The sequence below is a fragment of the Stegastes partitus genome, unplaced genomic scaffold (assembly GCF_000690725.1).
Source record: "Stegastes partitus isolate 25-593 unplaced genomic scaffold, Stegastes_partitus-1.0.2 Scaffold633, whole genome shotgun sequence".
Lineage (NCBI taxonomy): Eukaryota > Metazoa > Chordata > Actinopteri > Pomacentridae > Stegastes > Stegastes partitus.
Window position 1 is genome coordinate 1 of NW_007578364.1, and position 23,053 is coordinate 23,053.

Consider the following 23,053-nt stretch of genomic DNA (forward strand, 5'->3'; position numbering starts at 1 on the left):
GGTTGTGTATCTTCTGTCATTTAGCAGTGCTAAGCTACCACTCATTCACCTTGCTTTCCACTTTGGCCAGAGTGTAGTAACATTCTCCATGGAAGGTGTAAGTTTTCCCATCAAAGGTGGTCACATGAGAACCCTCCTCCACTGCGCACGTAGTGGGCGTTGAAAGACTCTCACAAGCCCATCTGCCCTCAAGACATGTGCTGAAAAAGTTCAAGTAGTTTAAGATGAAAGAGACCACACTGCAAATAATACATTCTGTCTACATTAGGAAACAGTCAACGCACCATTTCTCTCGGTCCTGTTGGTAAATCTCCCCAGAGTTATAGATTTTGCCGTGCTTGCACTGACATTCAGACTGAGCAACACACCCCCTCATGGAAATATCATCAAACACAGTTCCTGAAGAGGACAGTTACATTTGAAGGTAATGATGAGCGAAAGGACAAAGTGTTCTATGTAGATAGATGTGAAGAGCGCTTACCAGGAGGACAGAAGCAGCCGTCCATTTTGTGCTCCTCACACAGTGAACTTGTGTCTTGAAGTGTGCAGGTATCCATGCAAGGGGAACCACTCTCTTCATAAACCATGTTGAACGGGCACTGTTTAGCTGTGAACACACATGGTACAACTCAATACAGTTTAATGAAGAAAGATGGGAATTTATGTGATTTATTCAACAGTGTATCAAGCACAGAAGTAACTTCATTGACATTTGTAACTTTTTGTCTCCTTATTTTATTTGCGCTTATGTTGTTTGCTCCATTTAAGATGGGGCGGCTGTGGCTCAGGTGGTAGAGCGGGTTGTCTACTGATGGCAAGGTTGGCGGTTTGATCCCCGGTCCCCCCCACATGCCGAAGTGTCCTTGGGCAAGACACTGAACCCCAAGTTGCTCCCAATGGCAGATTAACACCTTGCATGGCCAATGTGAATGTGTGTGTGAATGGGTGAATGAGAAACACATTGTAAAGCGCATTGGGTACCGCTAAGGTAGAAAAAGGCACTGTATAAGTGCAGACCATTTACCATTTACACTGAACCATCTGACTGGTCTTAGTTTAAAAGTATTTGCCATTTAAATGAAAAAATTATTTTTATTCTAACTGAGCCAATTGTAGTGCCTTAGCTGTCTCGACATAATGTTTAAAACATAAAGATCCAGCAGAAAGAGAACAGGAAACGTTACCACAGAACTTAGGCGTCCTCCAGCTGGGAGGCTGTCCTCCTGCATGGGAACACTGTCGGGAGAACTCAGACAATGTGCTGCAGACACAGTGGTCGTCTGAACTGTTGGTGCAGCCACACATGTCCTGCACACAGGCCTGGATGTACGGTGCAGGGTTGATCAGTTTGGTGCAGGAGCTCCAGGACTCTGGACTCAGCATCTCATGACAGAGGGTTTGCTAAAAGGGACAAAAGAGTCGGCAGCAGAGGTTACAGAAGTTGCTCTACTGTACTATGTATCATTCATCTCTACTGGTAAAGTTAGCTGGATAATGAACTCACAAATTTCTTGCAAGAATCCGACACAGTGGCGCCTTCCGGTGATTCATCCTCCTCCTCATAGGGGTCCTCACAGTCATCATTTGGACGATGGACTTTGTGTTTGTTGCCAAACTCAATAGGGCTGATTTTGCGACCTGCATGTGATTAAAGTTTTTACACTTTTATTCATGTACATTGTTATTGTTAATCATTTTTCTTAAATGTAAATCTCTTTGGGTTCTTCTGTTGTTTTAAATGTGCCACATAAATAAAACAATGACTTGACATTCACAAGCCAAATGCAGCAAATTAAATGAATAAATACAAAGTGAATGAGCAGATGTACCGTTATGAATGAACTCATTGTAGACTGAAACACCGTTGAAGTCTCCACAAAGTCCACAAGTTAGATTGGCATATTCATGATCAAGTTCCACCTAAAATGCACAGTGAAAGGTTGTAACAAGTAATAACACCTTTTACATAATTAACCTCTTAAGACCGGCCGAACACATGCGTGGACATCACATATTGAGTTATATTACCACAGTAGTTAATTTTAATCTTTTATTTATTTTTTAAAAGTATTTTACTTTTGTTTGTTTTTTCATTAAATGTTTTTAAATATATTTTTATTTTCTTTATATCTATATATATATATATTTATTCCTCATTACTATTTGATCAGATCAAATCGTAACGAGGAATAAAAAATGCATATCAAATAACAGCTCAGGTCTTAAGAGGTTAAACGATGTAAAACGCAAACAATGTATATGATTAATGTATAATAGAAATCAAATAAGTATTAGGTGGCGTATTTACTAACAACTATAACTATGCTTGTTCTGATTATATAGCTTGTTTTTTTCCTCAGAATCTTGTGGAATTCATTCAAACATCACCCACATGAAAATACATAAATATGGCTGTATCGGTGTGTATGTGTGTGTGTGTGTGTGTGTGTGTTCCCATCTCAGATTCAAGAACAAATATTATCTCTGCATTATAAAACACTTTTTTACCATGACGGCATCGTCACCGTTCCACATGACAGTGACACCAACTTTGGATTGGAGTTTGATGTAAACTGCATTTTTTTCCACTTGCACTCCTGCATTGCGATATGGCAAGTTGACACTAGAGGAAAATAGAGAATGTGTTTTCAATTAGAACAAATACTTTCACAGTTACTTTTACAAACTTTCTGTTTGTTTTGTTTTGTTCTTTTACTCACGGCATGTCATTTTTTGTGACCAAACTCTTGCTGAGATGGAATGACAGATCATTGATGGTGACCACCACGTAACTGACTGTAGGCTTTCCATCCTTTTCTGTCCTCTTCAGGTGCACAGAGAACTCCTGGTAGGACCCGTGGCAGTCGGAGACCAGGTTGTACTCGCACATGCCAGGAAACTGGTACACATCACCGTCAAATGTCTTGAAGTGCTCTCTGCCCCAGGTGCTGCAGATGCTGCTGACATGGTTACGAACTGGAAAAAATTTACACAGATACAAGTTTAAGTCTCTAAAAATCTGACACTGAGACAGTTTTTTTTTTTTTCTTCATTCTTTTGTATTAGTTAAGCAGCCAAATTTATACATATCATCAAGGTTTTTGAAAAGAATTCCAGAATATCCAAAACAATCTGAATCTTACCCAGCCTGGCTTGGACCTCAGTGACACTGGCAACAGACAAAGCCAGGAAACACAACCACACAGATCTCCACCTCATCGTTGCCGCTGTGGGCCTCCCGTCACCAAAGCAGGTAATAATGAGACTCATTTTGGCAGTCCTTTATATTGAGATTGCACAGTTTTTGGTTCACACCCCTCTTCTTGAGTGGGACCTGACGTTTTATTGCCAAGACACGACAAACGTGCTGAATGGCTGTCTGACGCCCTTCACAAGTTCCATAAAAATGACTCTTACGTCCTCCTTATCTCTTGATTGAACAAATATTTTCACACTACAATTAAGAATCTTAATTTCTAGAAGAATAGGAAACAATAAAAAAAGTCTTGATCGTGTGCTTGTCCGGACTAAACTCATTCTTTGATAAAGAGAGAGACATTTATAATACATCAGTGCCACAGGGATAAACAGGGTAGACAGGGGCATCTCATGTCACCAATACATGATAATGATAATAATACAATAATAACTAATAAAACTGTTTAGCATAACGACTGAGGCCTTGCCAATGATGCCAAAGTTACAGTTACAAAACTGTTGTGAAAGTAGAGATCTCACGAGAGAGAATGACTTCAATGTCGACCAATGGTGACCTCACACGTGCGTGAACAAGAGCATTGCTTTACACAAAGCCTGCGTCACCTTGTCTGCCATCTGCTCTACGTTTTAATAGGCAGGTGGATCTTTGACAAACATCATTCCGTTCAATGTTTCCACTGAGGATCTTGTTCCTTTCAGGGAAGCCACATTCCACCCAAGTTACATTCAAGTTTTACAATACGACTGTACAACATTGTGAAGTGGTAACAACGTGTTTGTGGATGCAAGTTAGTAAAATGATTTGCTTTTCGTGCAGCTTATGCTGGTTCTTTAATGCCACTGTCATATAGCTTATAAGCAGGTTAAATGCTGGATGAATTTGAAAATACAACCCAAGGACTTTAAGGTAAAAACACAATCAGTCTGTATGTGTTTTGTAAGGTTTTTTTTTTGTAACTTTGAGGGAAACATTTTCATTATTCTGACAATTTAATATCCAGATGAAACTCAGGAAATACAGAAGTTGGTATAAATGTATGCATGATTTTCTAAAGGTATGCACTATTGGTCAAAATACTGGTTACAGCTCGTAAATTGAGGATTTGTGTAAAGCAATCTTGCAAGCAACGGGAGGCCATAAACGTTTTTAACTGTGCCGTACGTGAACTTTTGCAATACATTTATTATTAAATTGTTGTAATTTAGTATCACTCAGAAGATCTTATTATAGCACTTCTGATGCAGTCAAAGGGTTATTTATTTGTTTTATGGATATAATTTGGAATGTTTTTTTAATATGTCTGATGAAACAGTGACAAACACATCATGCTGTATGGAAACACAACTGGTATTGGATTATGCAAGAAATTGTTCTATTTGAGACAACCAATTTGCTAATACCATTCAAAACTATATGTTTTAAAAGCTCAGTTAAAAAAAAATAAATAAATAAAAAATCTCAATTTTATATTGGTAAATTTAATCTTTAGGATGAAGGAGGACAATAATGATAATTCCAGAATCTACACAGTGTTTATTGTAGGGGACATACAAACATCAAACTGGGGTTGGTGTCTAATCAATAGAAATGAACTGAATGAAGGTTTAGATCTGACATATGTTCATACACACTTTCTGTACATCATCAAACAAGTTATAAAGACACTAAATTTTACCTTGTTTGTTGCGTGTTTCCTTTATGTGTACGTTTTTCACATTTTAATGTGCCTTCATTTGACAGTTGTATAATATATAGCATATACTCCATCATCATCATTATTATTATTATTATTATTATTTTCTTTTTGTGGGTGTCAGGGTAAAGTTATGTTTTGCTGATTTGTGAAAAATCAAAAACAAAATTAAAAACTTGCAACAGTAAGACCAGAAGACCTTCAATCAATACTGAAACCCATACTCAAAATATATAATAAAATTATACTGCTTGAAGCTAATATTTGTTTAATGTGTTCAGAGCGTATGCTGCATTATCTAAATTACAGCTGGGACAATGAATAGCACAGGATGTGCAAATGAACCGACTGTGCTACATCCTTGATTACCATCATCCTCCGCCTGCAGTGTCACGTTAACATACAAGAGAGAAACTTTGCAACTCAAAGTCATGACAGTCGCCATGTGTTTTGCCTACAGCAAGCTTGTATTTAACCTCCAGTTTAACATGTTCAAGTTCTTTTAACAGCAACTGCAATGTCACAGCAGTTACACAACTTCAGGAGCTGGTGAAGTGATTCCCAACATTCAGTCTGATAAACATTTCTACGATCTGTGGTTATATCATGGAAACAAATATGAAGATATTTTGCAAGTTCTCACACAGTTGTCCTGTAGAAGCTCCTCCAAGTGCAAACAGGGCCCTGCACCACTCCCACAGCTGGACAGCTGCGCCATGAGGAAGCTCTGTAGGTATTCCTGTTGTAGACTAGACAGATTTGATGAGTGTGCAATCCTCCCTTGATCAACACACTATGTGCGCTGTGTTGATCAAGGGAGGACAACACACTCATCAAATTATCTTTAACAGTTTTGATTAGAGGCGTACCTTTTCTGAATTTGTAATCCTTGTAAACATATTACTATTTAACATCCAACACACATTTTCATTTCCCATAAAACAGAATGTGTGTCAGAGTACAGTACAGGCTTTAATTAACATGGACAACCCAAACAAAGAGCCTTGTATTTACATTCATTAAAATTTGGAACATAAATTACATTATAAATAATCACACTGGCTTTACAATGCTTGTAAATTGCAATTTATACTTAGGAACGACCTTGTATCTGCTGTTAGAAAGCGAACTGTCCACTCGTAGATGCTGTGTGGGAATGTTACTACTATTGTCTTATTAACTGTGTAGCTGATTCTAAGGCTAACCTTACTGGCTTAACAGTTAATTATGTGCTCTATGTAAAATGTCACATAGTTAGGAAGGATAAAATACTTTAAGTTCTCAAAGTTCATGTTAAAGTCTTCAAATGCCCTGTTTTCTTCAATCAACAGTCCAAAATACAGAGAATAAATTTAGCATCCCAGAGCTGTAACCAGTGAGTTTTTATTTTTTTATTTTCATTTTAAAAATGCCTTGGCAACGAGTTACTTTTTAAGACTGTTGAAGATTGACTTCCTGTGAACTGACTAATCCAGTGGCATCATTAGACCAGGACGTCTGAGGCTGGAGCCCCAAAAATGTTTTATGAATAGCCCTGAATGTCAATAGGTTTTCTTTTTTTCTATTTTTAGGGTCCGAGGACCCCTATTGTTCCCGCTTCGTTTTTTTCTTTCTTTATTCTTATTTTCCTGACGAAGGCGAAAACCTTAATTTGACCCCCTAAACATGCTCAAAAACTCACCAAAATTGGCACGCACGTCCGAATCGGCGAAAAATTTGATAAAATGAAGAAGAAGAAAAAATGGTCTCTAGCGCCACCTAGTTACAGAAAAACATACTAAAACGGCCCTAGCGGCCAGTAGGAATGTCGTACAGAGATCAAACCAACACCAAAACGTTCGTCTCAATGAGACCCACAAATCTCGCACTGAAACCCCTGACCTATCTCCAACAGGAAGTCCGCAATTTGCCTTTCAAAGTAAGAAAATCCGTGAAAACTTCTTTTGGGAAAAACTTATCCTGTCTGACACCGTAAATCGTACCAGCTTGAAAATCGCACAGGAGACAGAGAAGGCCTTGATGTACAAAAGTTCTGAAGGGATTTAGCGTTTCTCAACCGGTTTTCAAATGGCAAGCCTTTAAATTTGATGAGCTGTCGCAGCCTCGGCTCATACTTTGTACGGCTGTCTATGGGACATGTGCAGACATGCTGCGACATTTGGTCATGTACTCAAAAAACTAAAGGTGGTACAGCTTTAAAAATGACACTGAGAGCTTCCTAGCAAGACTTACCACAAAAATATCCTGTTTTTACACATATTTGGTGAAAATTGTGGCTGTATGGGAGAGTTAAAGTGAGTAAAAATGTCACTCTCTCACCCAGGGACATGAAGAACGATGACATCATCACCTGCAGCTTTAATGCTGATTGGCAGCTCAGTGCAGCTGGTCATAATCTGGACGTAATTAATAGCTCAAGTAGTGTCCCAAATGATACTTTGCCGAGGTGCTCCCTATATAGTGATCATTATACAGTGCACTACATAGTGCACTGTATAATGATCACTATATAGGGAGTAGGGAGTGAGTGGGTGATTTCGGACACAGCCTGAGGCTTAGAAGACAGAGAAAAATGGCTCCTTCAACTTTAAGCAGGTTTAAATTGTGTCAAAATGGAGGTCAGTAGGGCATGAGGGTCCAACGCAGACCGAGGACCCGACAAACGCTGCTTGCAGCTTTAATATTTTATTTTGTTTTATTTTATTTTATTTTATTTTATTTTTTGCCTCACACAACAATCAAATTGCACAATTGCTCAATGCAAAAATTCAAAAAGCAGCAAAGACATGTTTTTATAGTATTAACCTCTGATACATACGTAAATACAAATAAAACCAATGATAACAAATCAAGTATTTGCTGATACAAAGGGTCACGATATATAACAATCTCACTTCAGCTAGTAGCTAAAAATTGGCAACCCTGTTCTTCCTCAGTGGTTCCTAAACCTTTTAGTCGCAAGGTGCATCTTTACAGATAATTATAGCTGAAAATCATCATAAATAAGACTAATTGCATGGCACACGGTTCAAGAACTGCTGCACATAGCTATCCTGCACTAGGAACAGAAAGAAAGTGGGAGGACCGTACTTTGCCTAGAGCACAGTGTCTCACACAATCATTTTACTTTAATTAACCAACCTAACATTATAATATTATTATATGTTATATATTTTTTCATGAGCAAAAATACTGATAGAGAAGAACTAATATGGTACAGATTTTTTCCTTATTGCAACAGTTTCAATTACTTTAAAAAAAAAAAAAGATAATTAAAAAATATACTGCACAGAAGTTTTAAATTTACAAAATATTTATAGTGCAGGTTAAATTCAATTTTTAAAAAAAATCTAATAAATAGATAATAAATAGTAACCAGGTACTTTTTAGGGCAAGATAGAACACATACACACATGAATGATTAAAATCAGCCCTTGAAATACTTTGAAAGTGAAAGTTTCAACCCTAGGATTTTATTGAAGGATATTTCAAGATATTTTTACTTTATGACTTTAAAAAAAATAATAATAAAAAATAAAACATGTTGCAAATCAAGATTAATAAAGTTGCCATATATGGCAACTTGCCCCTTTATGGTTTAAAAAAAGGGGGGGGATTTATCAGCAATTAAAAAAAGTAACAAACTACATAAAACATTTATGGTACATGGTGGACATATTTAACGTCCAAGGAAGATACCAAATATGGCCACTTGCCCCATAAAGGGTTAACAGGTACACCTGTCATTCCGCATGCGCACTGCAGAGGGCGGTATTTAGTTGAACCGTGGTTGCGCAGCGTATTTACTCGTTCCGCGCATGCGCAGATGGGTACTCCTGCTAAATGGAGGCTGTTTGAAATGTTGCAGTGTCTTGGTGAAGTAGTTTAAACTCGCCCAATGATATTGTAACGTACATTTACCAGCTAGTTACGGTCGTCGAGAGCGGTTGCTATGGGTGAGTTGACCTGTAACAAGTTAGCGTCTAATAGCTCGTGTTTGTTAGCAAACCGACGTTAACAACGACGGACAGCTACTAGCTTAACTGGTCAATGTAAACGTACCGACTGTGCTACACTGTTTAGACTCACACGTGTATGTGTGTGTGTATGCTTATGCTGCTCTGACGGTGTTGTTGTTGACCGAGGTTGTGTGCCAAAATATGTGAGCTCTTTGTGTTTATAGAAAGCCGAGCTCGTCGTTCTGAAAATGAAATTATGACCCATAAAGCTCGTCATGTTACCACATACATCAAGTCGCCATCGTAGAGCTTCACCTCAAAAAACTTGCTTTGTGATATTTAGCTGAACCTTAAGTTATGAAGTAAATGGAGTGAACAGAATATTATATTACTTCGTATACAATTCCACGGTGACAATGCAGTTGAATCAACACTTCAGATTTACATTCAGATTCAGAATACTTTGTCATTCATAAAGTTTTAAACTTATTTATAAAAAGGTCAAGAAGTTCTCTATATCTAATGCAACAAAAACCTGAATATTATGACCCTCATGATGGTAAGATTTATAGCTGGGTTATTCTGTTTTTCTACATGAGCTTCAGCTATGTGCGATAAACTGGCAACTGAATGCGAATCCTGACCCTGTACATTGATTGAGATATTTATTTCAAATATGTAAAGACAAGTACCAAGTAAACAAAGAATTAATATTATATATATATATATACATACACTTATATACATCCATACGCATACATACAAGACAAAATCATATAGCAAAATGAATATTCCACAATTCTGGACTAGGTCTACATATTCGAAAAGGAGTGAGAAGAAGTATACAAACACTTATTTAATCCCACCCCTTTTCCATAAATTATTGATTGATAATTTCCATTTTTTTCCTGTCTATACATATAAGATACAATAAAAATATATACATTATCAGGGTACAATCTAAAGATACACTCGTGATAAAAGACTAACCCATCTATTGAGTCCAACCTTATAACTGCACCACTTTCACAGCAAAATTATTAGAAGATTATTATACAATGAATTCTATACATTAAATACTTCCACAAAGCAGTCTGCTCATCAGTGGTCTCATACTGCTGGGAACATAGGCAACCTTAATAATAACAACATGGCTAAATCAGTTGTTGCTGACAGTCTCTTTAATGTCATGGAACAGTCGTTGTCTAACATATACCACTGTGTGTCGCTCCAGACAGTGGTACTGATGGATCTGAGCAAGTGGGACAAGACAGATCCCCGTCTCCAACTGGCTCACATTCTCCTGTAATGGACCGTAACCCGTCACCACCCCCGGACACAGCCGACGGAGCGGAGGATGAGGACGTGGATGCCATCGGAGACACGGTTTACAGCAAGCACTGGCTTTTCAGCACCCTGACTCGTCTCATCCATGTATGTTTTTATTGTTGATGTCAAGGTTTAAGGCACTTTGAGTCATGGGCTCTGTGGAAAATTGCAGCTAAGTATAATTTGAGCTGTTTTGCCAAAGCTCCTTCAAACACAGCTGTAGCATCAATCAGACAGCAAAAACACACTAGTCTTCACTGAGTGAGTCCACAAGTTGAGCAAGCTGGAATAATCATATTTCTAAAGCAGTTGATGCTCAGTTGATGTGGGCTTTTTCGCTGTAGTACACATTGTCCACATGTCTTGCAGATGGTCACGGAGCATTCGGAGGAGAACTCTGAGGGTCAGATGCAGCTCCCCGACGATGATGAGGAAGATCTGTGCAGAGTTTGGGATATGGCAATGGATAAAGTAGTGTTTCTAATCTATGCTCCATATTGTTTTGATTGGATCTGTTCTACTGTGTTTTTCCTGTTCGGTTTCCGGAGACTGATTGACATTCACAAAGATATCTACTACTAAACAAACATGAGAAATCTATCAAAATGTGTTATTTTAGAATGAATTTTTATTAAATGCAAACATCGCCCCGGTCTCATTCTTTCTGTCTTTCATGTAGGTTTTCTAATTAATTAAACCACATATTACAGTTAAAGTGAATCCATAAAGCTTTATGTATTTACTAACTATTTATTCACCTGCTGTGTGTGTAGGATGTTGCCGGTTTTCTGCAGGAATTCAAAGCCACAGACATCCTTCTTGGAGTAATAGCTAAATCTCGTTGTCCACGTCTCACAGTGAGTGAAATCTTTCAGTTCATAGATGCAGCACCTGAATATTATCCTGTAGGCAGTATTTCATTTTTAATGCAGTATTTCTAAGCTTTTCTTCTTCTCTAGGAAATTAGTGTAGGAATCCTTGGAAACATTGCTTGTTTTCCTGAAACTTGTTTGACTCTCAGCCAAAATGAAGACTTAGGGTGAGTAAAGGTCACGGTCTGTAACTGTTCTTTAATAGATGTTTTACTCTATTGTGATTCATTCTTACTAATGTAACTCCCCGTGTGTCCACAGAGCTGTGCTGTTGCTTCTTCTTGGAGATACAGATCCTCCGACTCTTCTGGAGACCAGCAGGTGATACTGTATTTTCCGCAGATGTGTGAAACAGAGAAACTTCGAGAAAAATATTCACCTTTTCTAATGATTTCTGCAGATTGCTGCTGACCTGCATTTCTCAGAAAGACGTCTGTTCCTTGTGGCTTCAGCGAATACGACAGCAGACGTCTGTGTGCTCCAGCCTTTGTTTCATCATGTGCAGTTCTACCAACAGTACTTTGCTTTTACTCATTTCTTTCCAACAACAAGCTGAGAATAAGCTGATTATATGTGTAAAAAAAAATGACTGACATGCCAAGATGGCTTAAATTGACTCAAAGTCCCTATGCTGCTTATCTTAACTATTTGCAACATGGAAAATTGTTATTGTACGTAAATACTTAATGTGTTTAACAGCTGACCTGCTTGAGAAGGTCGGAGAGCTGGTGGACAAACTGTTTGACCTCGATGAAGAGCTGATGAAGAGCTGGATCACAGCTCAGCCAAATGAAGAGAAGGGGGATGATGATGAAAGCAGTCTGGATGTGACCTCGTGTCTCCTTGAGGCAGCCAAGCAGTTGAGGTGGGAATCTGAATCTGAATAAGATAGAATGTTATAAAGTTTGTGGCAGGTGCAAGATTATTATGGCCGATAATAGCAGACCTGGTGTTTACTGTCAGGCTGATCCTCATGAACAGTATTAACAGTTTAAAATTATTTTCACAGACCAGAGAATCCAAATGGCGTCGAGGTTTACCTTCACATCCTCCAACTTCTCACCACTATAGATGAGGGCATTCAGGTTTTTGGTAAGACCAGTCATTGCAGTTTCAGTTGTTGGCCCACAATTGCTGTAGTTAAAGATGTTTACCACAGTTGTGGACAAATGTGAGCTCTTTACAAATCAGATGCTGTTTGTTTTTTTCTAGCTGCCCCTGATGGACCTGGCAAATCGGTATGGGACTTTGTATGTGACGTAGTGTGTGAGGATCTCTGCCAGCCAAATGATCTTCCAGTTGTCCTGCATGAACAGAAGAGCATTCTCGTTCAGGCCTTTGCAGTGCTGCAGGCTCTTTACAGATGCCAGGATCAGTGGAGCAGCACAAGTGACACAAGTAAGTTTTCGTCGCTTGCTGGTTTAACCAGAGAATTGGCTGTCGTCATTGATTTATTTTTATTTAGTATACTCTGTTGGTCCCCCAAAGGGAAACTCCTGCTCAGTAGCCCAAAGCTTTAAGCACTGAGCCACTGCTGCCACATGTCCCTGATCATAATACACAAGTGACGCAAGCAGAGATGTTTACGTTTAATGGTCTGCTTACATCACTTGCATGTCACATGGTCATGTCATCAGCATCAGGTTTGAAGTGCAGCTGTTGATTGAATGCTCAAACTCCAGTGTTTTATTAATGCTAGTTAGAGAGGCTGTACTAACACATAGAATGGAGATTAGTTGAGTCCATATTGGTATTTTTAGTGCAGAGCTGTTTGTCAGACATGGAAACTGCTTAACTCATTATCACGTTGGACATGTGTGTACTGTGCTGTTGCATTATGCATGAAGAATGAAAAGAGAACAAACAGGACAGTATCTACTTTCCCCATACAGTGATTGATTTTCATTAAATATTTTGTGCAAACACCACGTGCCTTTGTCTCGTCTGTAGGTCTACCCCTTATTGGGAGCATCCTGCGGGTGTGTCAGTACCACAGTGAGTGCAAGGACGGCGCAAACAAAGAAGACGCAAAAGATGAACAGCTCCAGACTCTTGCAGAGATCACAGCTGAGTTTTTAGCTGACCTCTGCATTCACATTCCCAAGGTAATATTCTGTAAGAACCGCTTTGCTCACTTTTCACTGTTCAGTCAAACACTTTCAAGAGATTTGTTAATGCAGCTATTAAAGGATAATAATTATGTGTCTTGTTTACTTTAGGACACGGTTGCAGATTTGGTAAAGAAAGGTTACCTGACAGAGAAGACTTGTCTCACAGCTGCAGCCAGTTTACTTCCCAAGTTTAAGACTTCAGTAAGTGCTCGCTTCAAAGCAGTGAAACATCAGTTATGGAGTAAATGAAATACAAAATATTCTATTCTTTGTAGGAGTTCGACGAGCAAGACTTTAATCCTAACCTGCACTTAATAAGCCACACAAACAAAGTGGTTGTCAAAAAACATACAAACACTATACTGACCCAATTGTAAGGCAGTTTGAAAAGTGACTAACCTACAAGCATCTCCCCACTGCAGTGATGGAGCACACACAGAATCATTTATCAAGCCGCTAATAATTTGCAGAGTAACTAAATGTCACAAGGAGATCAAACAGACACTCGGACATACACAGGCTTGTTTTTCGGATCATTTCAAGAGCCGAGAGTGTTGTGTGACTGATAGACAAGTCATGTAAACAAAAAATGGAAATATTTCATGCTTGCTTTTACAAGAGAGACGGCCTTGAGGAGGAGAACTCTATTTGTATCAAACATTATAAACAGGACTCATCTGAAAGTCTAATATATGTTGAGTCATGTTGTATTTGGGCCACAGTCTAATTTCTAGTTTGAAGATTTGGAGTCCTTGAAGATCATCCTGTAAAGTCAAAGTCCATTGTAAAATCTGAACAAACCACTTTAAACATGTCCTCTGATAACAACCTATACATTTCCATTTAGATTTTAAATGATAAGTTGGACAAAAAGAGTTTATTCACAGCAAATGTATGAACATAGTTTATGTTCTTTATTAGGTACACATAGCAGATGGTTGGGAACAGTTTCTAAAATTTTGAGTTTTAAAGTATTTGTAAAATGGAATACTTTTTAAATATATATATATATATATATTTATGTTTTTTAGACAGAATAACAATGTTTAAAATATAAAAACTTTTCAAGATTTCAAGATGAGACTGACTCCAAGTTCACCTTGAATTGTCTCAATTTCTTTTTCAGATAAATCTCTTGTCATATGTGTAGCATCATTTTTGTACTGTCTGTAAAACTGCTGCTTGGTACAGCAAAGAGCTTTAAGATTTCTCTTAGAGCTTGTGTGTGACTAGGATGTGTGATGGACAGCGCCAGCCTCTGTGGAAAATAAACACCATGTTTCCACCCAACCTTTCTTCCTCTTGTGCAGTTTGAGCACCTGCAGGCCGTGTTGTCGGAGGCTGATCCCCAACTGGCAGATGTGGTGAGGACACAGTTTCCTTCCTGAGGACACCCTGCAGATCAGTGTTTAGCACTCATTCAGACTCTCACCACTGCTTTTTATAGCAGCCGGTGTTTCCCCTGCAAAGACCGGGCTTCGACCCAGGCTATTTGCATTTCCACTGGAAAAGACGCCGTCACTAATGGCACGTGTTTTCACATTGGGAAACCTCTCTCAACTATTCAATTGTTCTCAGAATGCTATTTTTGTATTTTGTGATGACAGACTTTTATTAAAAATTATTTGTGTTCGTAAGCTTTTATTGTACTGTTGATATCATGGCTGGATGTACAGAATTTGTAGAGAGGGGATTCACTCATTCACCCAAAAAAGTAATCATCCTTATTACAGAAACGTACTGCTGCCACATGTAGTACAATGTGAAAAGGTTATTGTTATAACAAGGTGGTTTTCACAATGTAATGAGATTTTTTTACCAAGATATTTTCACATTAATATGACAAACATAGCATGTTATAACAATGACCCTTTAGTGTAATAACTATACTTTTTATGTTATTACAGCACAAAACGTTATAATGTGATAACTTAGATTGTCAGAACATCAAACTCTCATGTTTGAATGAGGAAGTGATATGCAGAAAATGGATAAACTTAGGAAGCTGGCTCATTTACGCCATTTAATTCTACTTCATGCTTGGGCTGAGACATGGCGAGACCCTGCGTGTGGTGCATGATGTTGTGATACGTCACGTATCCATGGAGCTTCCTGCGCCCCTCCAGCTGATCAGTGGGAAATGACGCTACCTCCAGAGAGTCCAACCCATCCTTTTTCTATGTATACCTGCAAAAACGTCACAGCAGAATCTTACCATGTTTTAACCCAAGCATGAAGTAAAACTTAATTATGTAAATGATCCATATGCCTAAATATATCCATTCTCTGCACACCTCATTCAACCATGAGTTTTAAGCTGCAACAGTATGTTTTGTGTTATAACAAGACAAAAAAGTAAATTGTTAGAACAAGAAAAGTTTGTACGAATAACAAGTAAGCAACAGGAAAAACCTCTTGTAACATTAAACTTTTTATGTTATAATGTGACCAAAAAATATTTTCTGATGAAGATGAAGATTTTCTGGTGTGGCAGCAATATGTTACTATATTTTGTCCATTTATCACAACTAAATTCACCGTAAATATTTAGTCCTGTATAAAGTTGGCCAACTGGCACCTCAAAAGCATTAACCGTGTATTTTTTTTGTCTTAGCATACAAGTAAAGTCTAGTTGTATATTTAGTAATTGTAAATATACCTTCCCTTGATAACAATGTTGGTTTAGGCTGTAATTTGTTTGTACTTCATCTTTTTTTTCTACATGTATGCAAATGTCGGTCAGAATTACATCCAGAAAACAAAAGAAACAACATTTTCCTGCAATCTAACAAAAATAATTTCTAACTAAAAGCGACCAAAGCTGTTTGCATGGTTATTTTTTACAATATCAAGTACCTTCAGAGTGTATTTTTTTTCAACCCCCTAATTTTTTAATATAATGAATATCTGAATTTCAACATAAGACAAAATTACATTGAGTCACCTTTTCAAACATATGAGTAATGGTGCTAATGCTGATGACCACATCAAGTGTTTACCAGAGGGTGACAGTCACTCGGTAAGGACAATAAAATTAGATGAAAGGCTTGAGCCTGGCAACAATGAACTCATTTGGTTTCCAAATGTGCCATTTCGCCCACTCATGGAGAAGAGCTGGACAACCTGCGCATTTCCAGCGAGCTTACGAAGGCTCTGTGAATATAACAGCTTTTTAATTAAAGCTTGGATTGATATGTAGAACACTCTTTCTAATGGAAATCCCGAGATGGTCCAGAGTGTATGTGACACGGAGATCACCCTATGGGAAAAAGAAAAAAAACACGTCTTTTAAAGTGTGCCATCTTTAGACACGATTTTAACCGTGACCAGATCCGTGATGCACATAGGTGACCGACGCCTTGATCTGCGAGTCACGTCCTGTTTGTGTTGTAAACGGCTACAATGTAATCATGCTTGGCCTTTCAAGCTTGCTCGTGGCCAGTGACTTGCACTTTGCTGCCTGCTCTGTCTCGAGGCCTCGCTCCCAGGCGCGTCACGTCACAGAGATCACGGTGAAGCCCAGATGTTTCCTGCTGCCCTGCCAAACTTCATTGTCAGCCTGCCAGTCTTCACGGCAGCTTGATATGATCCGACTCCGTGAACACAACACGGCAGGCTGTTCCCTGTGCGCTCGGTGCATTATGCACATCACTGGCGCCGAGGCACGTCGGGTCTCGTCTGATGCTGATGCTGAATGTCATTTATTTCTCTGTTTAACTCTGCCCACACAATTTTCTGTTCTTTTTAAATGACCTGACATTTTGCCTTACAGTGAAATGTGTTCTATTTTTGTCTTGTGTGAAAATCCTCTCATTGTTCTTATATAACCTGGGAAGAATATAAAACTACATTTCACTTGATCTGTATTTTTAACCATTTTTGACATTCATCAGAGGATTTGGAGTTAATAAATGTTTCTTCTATGTCAAGAAATGGGCATTAAACTGTGACATTTTCAGTGGATTCCTCAGAGAGGATGATCAGGAGGCTCAACTCCTGAGATTCTGTCATTAAACATCAGCAGAAATTTTTCTTGAGGACATCACATATTTTGCTCAGATGTCTTCTTGCTTCATGCCCCAAGAAGTGGACTGACCTTTTATATTAAGACAAAAATAACAAGTCTATTTTAAATGTTTTATCAAGCCCGAGTATGTAAAACAACGCCTCTGTAGGAGTTGTTGCTGGGTGAGCAGCAGCAGCAGCAATAATGAAGGGATGAAGAATGCGTGTGCAGTGTCACGTTCCCTCTCCTTTTGATTCCAAGGCCTGGCCTATTCACAACCACCTGGTCAAGGCGTGCTAATAAAGACACATGATGCTAGTGGGTGCAATCAAAGCCCCCTTCAGCTCATTTCCTGAGTTCCCTGGCTTTCTATCTCCTGTCAACAGAATCACAATGAAACGTTCCCCTTACGCGATCCCCGAATATCAAAGACACTGACCTTTTTCCTGCTTGCAAAAAAAAAAAAAAAAGTGATGCGGTGGTGCTGCTATTTGCATTTGCCTCAACAGTCTGTTGTGCGTCTTCAACTGGCTTATCTGTGAGGATATTGTAACGATAAAGTAGACAGCGGGGAGGTCGTACGCTGTGTGTGATCTTCGTCGATGGCAGTGCAGCAGTGTTTTTCTCACTCTGTTGCCAACACAATGTCATTTATGCAGAGGAAACGGTTGTGAAACACCAAGGATCTTGTTCATAAACATCCAATAAAATCTTGATTAAAAAATTAAATACTCTCATTTTTATCTGTACAAATACAAATATACATTTGTCTAAACAGTGCGAGGAACTAAATCTAGTCTATTGTTCATTTTTAAGTTAAAGTACGATGAATTAATGTATAGTCTTATGCATGTATCTATTTTAGCTGAACATCAACCTACAAAATGTATATTGTCCTTTATATAATGGTATTAAATATGTAAGAAACAATCCTGTGGTGCAAGGCAAACACCTTCATGCAATAAATTAATAAAAACAAAATCAATATATTTGTTTTTCAGAAAGAACTACTGTGCAAAGCAGCTGCCTTTAAGCTTTTCAGACGATCTAAACGATGCTTCCAGGGATGCTTTTCTAAATCTCCATCTTTTTCTACATCACGTATAACACGTCTATTTTGAATGCGGCAGGTGTTTATGGGTGCAGCTCGGTCCTGCTCTTGTGTACACTGACGCCTGTCACCAAGTGGCATATGCTGCTGTTTGTTCTGCAATGAAAGAATCGGAGCTAATTAAAGAGACGTAGTCCTGCCACAGGAAGTGTACGTAAGCAGACCATTCACTGTTCTGATTAGTTAGTTGTTCAAACAAGGCCCGGGATCAGGGGGAAGACTGGAATTCTATTGATGAAGTGCTATTAGAAGACCTTGAATTTCTGGAAATTCAAACACTGGTGTTACAATCAGGGGTGGAAAGAGAGGTCAGGCTTCCTACTGAACTAGAACCATCACTTGTTTTATATCTACTGAGGTGGATAGAAAATCTAAACTTAAGTACTTCAAATATCGCACACATACATATATGCTTTCTTTTGTAAAAGACAAATGAGGAGTTTATTTGCAAAAACAGATAACTCTGTTTTTGTAGATTTTCAGAAAATTTGTTTTTTTGTTGTTGTTTGCTTGAGAAAATATCAATCAAACTGAAGTTGAGTGGATTTGACTCAGTAGAAATGACATGACAAAAATAGAGACAACTTACAGCGCCCTCCACAATTATTGGCACTCCTGGTTAAGATGTGTTAAAAGCCTTAACATAAATTCAATTTTTATTGCAGAAGCAAACTCTCACACTGAAAATTGTAGAAAAATTTAACCTTCAACTCGACTCAGATGAATTGTTGGCAAAAGGGGGGTTGTACAAAGTAATTAACATCAAGGGTGCTAATAATTGTGGGATACATGATTTGATGTAAAAGAATTATTTTTTTCACACTGAATAAATGTACTTGAATTAAAGGTTGAATTTTCCTCTTTTTTTCATTGTGGTCCTATATTATTTAGAAAAACACTGAATTTACTAGAAGCTAAAGAACACATCTTAACCAGGGGTGCTAATAATTATGGACGGCGCTGTAAGTTTGATTGATATTGCCTCAGGTAGATGATGGAAAGGTGGGTTTTCTAAAGGTTAGTGAGGATGGAGTGATCTGTTTTTCTTCAAATGTTCACTGTTAATAAAATGTTAAAAAAACAAACAAAAATCTCCCTATCATTGTTATTAGCTACTTTTTAATTAACTGAGAACAACAATGATAAACTGAACTAGCCATCTAAATCACTACCAGATAAATGAAGGCCTGAATGTTGAATATCTACCATAATACTGAAAAAAATTAGAGTTGCCCTGTTTTTGGTTTTGATTTCCAACTCTGCATCTGCAACAGGTGAAATTAGAGTATTGTTTGAACTGTGTCACATTTATCTGGTTCAATGTTAAATTACTTCATTTTAGTGTCACATTGAACATTTGGCTCATCCCAAATGGGGTTGCAAGGAACAACTATACATCATTTTTATATCTGCATCTTTTGGTAACACATACAAAACCACAACCCGAAGCCTAAAGTTAATCCTGACAGAGCAGCCTCCTTTGCTTTGCTGTGTAATTGTTGTATACTGAATACATTTGTGAAGTGTTAGCAAGTGTGAATGTAAGTCATCACTTTAGCCCTGTGTATCTAAACTAGCACTGGGTCGGTGCATCAACAGGTGGCATCTTTCTGTTGGCACTGTGACCTCTGACCTCCCTGTGGAGAACACAACATGAATGCACATTACAGTAAATCTAACATTCTCTATCCTCCAAATGCTCGGTGCACTTTTAAGTTCTAATACATCTAATGCTCGTGTTGGGCAGTTTCTTCGTGCCAGGGTGAGATTAGCCCGAGAGATCTCTTGCAGCTTGATGCTCAGACAGTGTGAGTAAATCCCTCTGATTGAGGTGAACAGAACTGGGACAGACTGGCCACGGTGCAGCCTTAACACACTCAGACGTGTCTGTCCCAAACCTCAGAAGTGAGACGCTGTGCAGTGACTTTTACGTGTTTCCTTAAAAGCGTCACTCGAGTACCTGAAGACAGTTCGGTTGCCGGGTTCGCCTGGCAGCCCTTCAGGAGCCTTCGCACGGCTGGTTTCTTCAAAACTAGGTTATATCTCAGTAATGGGATGTGTGAATGTGTTGAGGACACTCATTATCTGACTGCAGAACAACATGATGAGCTTCAACAGGAGCTGCAAGAAACCAACATTAAGTCTGACTGTATTTGAGTTCAGCTAGAAATTGAAAAGAAAAAAAAAAAAAGTTCCTTCCATACACATATATTTTGTTGAATATACAATCTCATATATGTGATTTGAATGTATATATATATTTTTTTTATTCTTATTTTTTAACATTTTACACAATATAATGCAGAAGAAGATTCCTGTTCTGGTTTAGGTGGACGACTTGGGTTGGGAATCACCTAAATCTTTAGAAAATGTTTGCAGGACAGCATTTCATCCTTGTTGTTAATTATCCACAGGCCAATGTCCACAATAAGATACGTAAGTCACCAGGAGAGCGAATGACAATGAGCCACCTTATTCATGCTGCACCCTGACCAGGGTCAAAATACTTGTGGGCTTAAAGCACCCGTGCAAATGACCGTCTGAGCAGCAGAAGCAGCAGAAGCCGCATTATTAGTATGAGTCAGTATTAACTGCTTCAACATACTTTAATACAAAAAACAAACAAACAAATCTGCATTTCTCATAGAAGACATCAGTTAGCACAAGAAAAAAAGACCCTCGCTGATTTCTAAACAGATGCAACATGAAATCTAACACGCTCTAAGTTTAAATGAAGGCGATGTTGTCCAGGAGCTGTCAGATCAAAGACACATCTCCAGCAGAAAAGTGTCTTCTGGGAAAACGTATTTATAAGTGAATCTGGATGTGCTTTGTCCTGCCGTGTACGAGCCCACTTCAGTGAGCCGGATCCATGAAAGGTGGTGAATACTGAACAATACCATGACCACACCATTCATTAGGCTTCGTCTGTCCCTGTTATTCTCTCCTCCTGATGAAGAAGCAAGTCACAATACTTGGTGGAGGAAAACAAACACATGCTGTGAGCGCTAGTCATGAGGTTAGTGTGTCTGTAAGGCCCACAATGCTTAGCAATGCTTTTGGTATGGCTTTAGGAAGCAGCAGCAGCTTGGCTAATTACCTGAGATCTACTCTGGAGTAAACGGACAGTGTCAGACTCACAGGGAGAGTTTGTCTAAAATGAATTTGAGACACTCTTGGTAAAGATTCAACTCTATATCATGTTTCTAAAAATATTTAATCAATGCTGGTCTGACTAATCAGAAGTCTAAAACACAGAAAACAATTTGATTCCATTTAAGCTTCTGAATTATTTGCATTATTATTAAACTAAGACTAATAATACTGTTTTTGTTTTCTTGTTTGTCCTGTTTTTGTTTGAAAGATTTTTATGTTTCTATTTGTTTGTTGTGCTGAATTGCATTTTTATTCATATTATTATTGGTATTATCATGAGCACTCTTCTTATGGTTACACTGTAATATTTTAATTACCAGAATAAACGAATTGTGTAGTCAATAATATGTCAGAAGGGAAAAAAAGAACGATAACATCGTCACACAGTTTGATTTATCTGACATTTAATTTTTATATCACAAAAAAGTGACAAATCTGCACTTTTAAACATGCTGCCATTTTTATGAATTAAGATCATTAGTTAACATTCCAAATAGAAGGCCACTGATTTTATTTCATCTGACTAATTAAATAATCACCTTACTTTTTCAACCCGAATACATATCATTATGTAATATGGTTATATGGTGATGTACATTTTTTATATGTACAAAACATTTATTGTTCGTTTGTTATGTTTTGTTGCTCCGGCAATGTATATTGTGTTTGCACAGTGAAGCAGAAATGCCAGCTCTGAGTTGAACTGATACGGAGCCAAAGCCAACAGTCGGGTAAACATGTTCACTCGTGCTTTTCTGATCAAACACAAGCGCTGCAAACTTTACAACCGTGGCATACTGCTGCATGTGATCGCTGCTGAACACGCTCCCCTGTGCAGCAGAACTCTGATTCCTCTTTTGGATGGAAAAGGCCAGATGTGTTTTTGATGAACACCAGAACAGACTGGACACCCACGTAATGAGCGGTGAATTGCTCCTTTAAGCTGATCTGTTTTCAAGGTGCTCTGCCACTCTGGCTGGACAATGCTACTGTCTAACACAACATCTGAAAGCAGATCTGGGTTCAGTTCCCTGAGAAGGGGGAAGTTCACTTCACTGCCTTCCTGGGTTGTGTAAAGCATCTGTCACGGGTGACGCCGGCCAGGACCACCTGAGACAAACAGCATGTGCATCAGCCACATGTAGCGCTGCATTGGGAGCTGAAAGTATGGCAGATAGACAGACAGACAGACAGTCAGACATCTCACCTGTCCTATCTGTAAGGTGACTAAAGCTTAGGGGACAGTGGAGGTGTTATCTGTTTAAAGTAATGAGGTCTGGTGCGCCCTCCTGTTGATTCTGTCTGCAGAGGCCTCTGAAGCCTTTTCCACTGATTGCCTTGATCTTATTAAAAGGTGCACGGTGTTAAAGAAAGGAAAACATGCAGATTATGCGTGTTATGTGCGCAGAGGTGCTTACGGTGCAGAGGAATGGATTTTGAAAGGGAGGGGGGGCATGTTTGGATAGAATGAAGGCGGGTGGGCTACTCTTGAATCCTCTTAAGCCTTGACCTCTCCTTCGTCTCAAGGTGTCAACAAACGAGAAGAATTAACTACTTGTAGTGACAGGAGGAGGTGTGAGTCTGCAGTGAATTATG

At 38.6% G+C, this 23,053-nt stretch overlaps 2 protein-coding genes across 2 annotated transcripts; one reads left to right on the forward strand and one right to left on the reverse strand.

Moving 5' to 3' along the window:
- Window positions 1-49: 49 nt before the first annotated feature.
- Window positions 50-3,219, reverse strand: LOC103363121 (mucin-2-like; the record flags this gene model as incomplete). Its single annotated transcript, XM_008289738.1, has 9 exons — window positions 3,144-3,219; window positions 2,721-2,976; window positions 2,509-2,623; window positions 1,830-1,920; window positions 1,505-1,638; window positions 1,185-1,401; window positions 482-607; window positions 285-399; window positions 50-200 (listed from the first exon to the last, which is right to left on the reverse strand). Coding segments are annotated over exons 1-9 (1,281 nt in total), but the record flags the coding sequence as incomplete, so codon positions are not given.
- A 5,537-nt stretch (window positions 3,220-8,756) lies between these two features.
- Window positions 8,757-14,821, forward strand: saal1 (serum amyloid A-like 1). Its single transcript, XM_008289689.1, has 13 exons — window positions 8,757-8,869; window positions 10,107-10,306; window positions 10,571-10,672; window positions 10,975-11,058; window positions 11,161-11,240; window positions 11,335-11,394; window positions 11,474-11,589; window positions 11,773-11,938; window positions 12,083-12,165; window positions 12,286-12,471; window positions 13,024-13,178; window positions 13,293-13,385; window positions 14,495-14,821. Exons 1-13 carry the CDS (start codon window positions 8,866-8,868, stop codon window positions 14,570-14,572), a joined length of 1,407 nt encoding a protein of 468 aa, XP_008287911.1. The 5' UTR covers window positions 8,757-8,865; the 3' UTR covers window positions 14,573-14,821.
- The last annotated feature ends 8,232 nt before the right edge of the window (window positions 14,822-23,053 follow it).

Bases quoted from the DNA above. Each gene is read 5' to 3' on its own strand.
- saal1 (XM_008289689.1), top strand. The intron at 10,307-10,570 runs GTATGTTTTTAT...CATGTCTTGCAG, and splicing joins CCCTGACTCGTCTCATCCAT to ATGGTCACGGAGCATTCGGA. The intron at 11,395-11,473 runs GTGATACTGTAT...TGATTTCTGCAG, and splicing joins ACTCTTCTGGAGACCAGCAG to ATTGCTGCTGACCTGCATTT.